Source organism: Haliaeetus leucocephalus, unplaced genomic scaffold (assembly GCF_000737465.1).
Source record: "Haliaeetus leucocephalus isolate CR32 unplaced genomic scaffold, Haliaeetus_leucocephalus-4.0 Scaffold422, whole genome shotgun sequence".
In the NCBI taxonomy this organism is placed as follows: Eukaryota; Metazoa; Chordata; class Aves; order Accipitriformes; family Accipitridae; genus Haliaeetus; species Haliaeetus leucocephalus.
In genome coordinates, this window is record NW_010972858.1 from 14,992 (window position 1) to 17,882 (window position 2,891).

Below are 2,891 nucleotides of genomic sequence, written 5' to 3' on the forward strand. Positions count from 1 at the left end.
TTACGAAGAGTCTGGTCCTAGGCATTATTCCATCTAGTAAAGGAAAAGCTGTGGCCGTAGCGTGCCATGTACCTGTGTGCAGCCGAGGGGCTCATCGCCACCCTGGGCTGGAAGCACTCCCTGCCCTGTCCCCAGAGGAAATCAAGGGGCTTTAGGGTGCACCTCGCTCTGAGCAGTAACCCGCTCCCCTGACCACAGGCACCTTCCTCTCCCCCAGGACCACCCCAGTGGGCTGCAGCCTTGTCCCTCCACCCGCCCACGGCAGAGTGGCTGTGGGGGCTGCGTGCCCTTTCCCCAGTGGGGAAAGCCGGCAGGGTGAAGGGGAGCTGTGGCCCAGGCTTCCCATGCTGGGGCGGGTTTCCTGCCGTAGGGCCCGTGGCGGGGGCAGGCTGGGGGCCGAGAGCTGCGTGAGCTGGGACTGCTGGTGTGGGACTGCACTGCCACAGTGCTCGGAGGGCAGGCAGCGGGGAAACATGGCTGCAGCCCTGCGCTGCCTGCCAGCCCTGACCAGTGGCCTGAGGGCTCGGGGCTCCAGGCTGCTGGTCCTTGTGTATTTTTCTGGGGGATCTTGGCAAAACAGTAGCCTGGGTGCTGATGCTTACCTTGTTGCAGAATATGCAGGCTGTTGAGCTCTCAGCTGTCTAACAATCAAGAAAGGGATAGAAATCAAGAAAATTAAACTGGGACTGCTCGTCCTTGGGCAGTTCCTCTTTGCTGGGAAGACCCTGTCTGAATCACCTGCTCTCTTCACCCAACCTTGTTTCTTGCCCACACCTCATCTCTCTTCATTTTTTCTGACCTCAGACTCTTGCCCATCTTCCTTTCTCACCCATATCCGTCTTTGCTTCCTCTGCATTTGAACTGGGTGGTACTTTATTCTGTGCTGATGGAGTGAAAATCCCAGGAATCCTGAAACCAGAGGAGAGCTAACCTACCCTGTTTTGGTTTTAGTGTGTGGCAGCCTGGCAATCAGCCACCTGCTGCGGGGACCATCCAGCTCACTCTCTGCAGGACGTGCAATGGAGAGAAAGCTGCAAAATTTGGCTACTAAGCAAGTCTGGCAAGCCTGGGTAAGTTCAGTCTTTTCCAAGGTTCAAGACGTGCCCAGATACGTGCGTGTTTCCAAAGGACGAGCAGAAAGTCCAAGAGTGACACCAGCATAGCCTCTGTGCTAAATTTAATGTCCCTGTTTCTGAAATGTGGAGAAGTTAAGACTTTCTAAATGAAAGTTTTGAAAATTCTTTGAATCTAATTGAAGCAGCCTGTGTTCCTCATGATCATTCTTAGCAAGGACTGAGTCGTTTCTGTTGTGTTTTTCCTGAAAATCAGCTGGAGGCCCGCTATAGGTAATCTTACACCAAAGAAAAGTTTCTGGCAAACTTGGAGTAACTGTACATGTGGCCTTAAAATAGGATGTGTTGACTAGCCATAACCTACAAAGTACCTACTTGCTACAGCATTAACTAAAGCTAGAAAATGCTGTAATTTATTTTGTGCCTGCAGTTTTAATTCTGCTCCATTTTTCCTGTGCGCTCACTTGGCAAGAACAGAAAGTTATCATAAATGTTATAGCCAAGTGCATGCACACAAAGAAGAAAAGCTGAGGTTTTGTGAATCACTTGATGTAGAAGTGCTTGGCTGTATGCCTTCAGCACTGCTTTAGTGTGTTTGTTGTGATTTTTGTTAGACTGTCTTTCGTCTCTTACTTCTTTGATATTGAATTTATGTCTTATTATGTACAGCCTTTTCTACTACTTGAGCAGAAGGGCATAAATCTGTCGTTGTGAGCAATACAACAGAGATTTCTAATTACTAAGCTAAAGAAGTAACAGCTATTTTAAGTAACATATTTTCTGCTCTCACAAATGAGGCAGGCATTAGACTGTCAGGAAACTGAAAGTTGGTCCTGCTTCTGAATAGTATATATGAAAGCAGAAGTCTAAGTATTTCTTGCAAGACCTGTAACTGGTCATTACATTCACTTCTGGTTTTGTCTAGATGGTATAGCATAGGTTAATTTTCCCCACTCATTTTGAGTGTTTTTACAGGTCTATACCAAGACTGTACCTTTTCTGCTATGTAGGATAACAGCTGTTGGTACAGTCTGTAAAGCAACCCAGCATAGGTTTTGTTCAATACATTTACACACACACACAAAAATCCGATCTGTCAAGTCATGAATGATAGGAAGATCATGGGTACAGTGTCTCCGGTATAGTGATTGTTTGCAGTGATTTAGTTAAGAAAATCAAACAGGACAAGAATACACTATTTTGAGGAAAATTACTATGTTGCAAACACCGAAGTACTAACAATGAGAAGGCAAGGGAATCCCCTGTTTCTGTTCCCCTGCTAACTAAATCGCTGGATTACACCAAATGTGTAAGTACAAAGTTGTTTACTTTTCTGTAATTCAGGGTAAATATTTGGCACATGCTTGTAAAATTATAAATCTGTTGACCAAATTATATTCCTCTTACAGAAATAAGTAATCAACAGTGTGTTTGTCTTCTCTCCCATTCTTACATGTTGTGACTTCAAGTGGGGAAAATTCAGTAAAGGTAATATCTCCATTTTCTCCAGACCGTGCTTATTTAAAGTTGTTTCTAGTTCACCCTTCAGTAACAAGCAAGCTGAGATGGATTGGCCAGAAGCCCAACTACAGAGCTCAAAGAGAGGTTCGTATGTTCAGACTCAAATCTTGTGTGTGTTCAGCTGTTGCGGAGGATCCACAGGGGACATCACACACAGACCAATGTGATCAAGTGAAGTCCATTTACTACAACGTTTGATACAGTTATATACCTTATGCGCTTGTGCACACGCCTTATACAATACTCTAATTGGTACAATACCCTTTTTCACGCGACACTATCTTATTCTCTATTGGC

General features: G+C 45.4%; 1 protein-coding gene across 1 annotated transcript in view; it reads left to right on the forward strand.

Moving 5' to 3' along the window:
- Positions 1–1,070, forward strand: part of LOC104835995 (poly(A) polymerase gamma-like) — a gene marked incomplete at both ends in the record, with an annotated part of 15,679 nt that extends 14,609 nt beyond the window's left edge. Inside the window, 1 exon segment of the mRNA XM_010574295.1 lies at positions 952–1,070. Within this exon segment, the coding sequence (XP_010572597.1) occupies positions 952–1,070 (119 nt within the window).
- Positions 1,071–2,891: the final 1,821 nt, after the last annotated feature.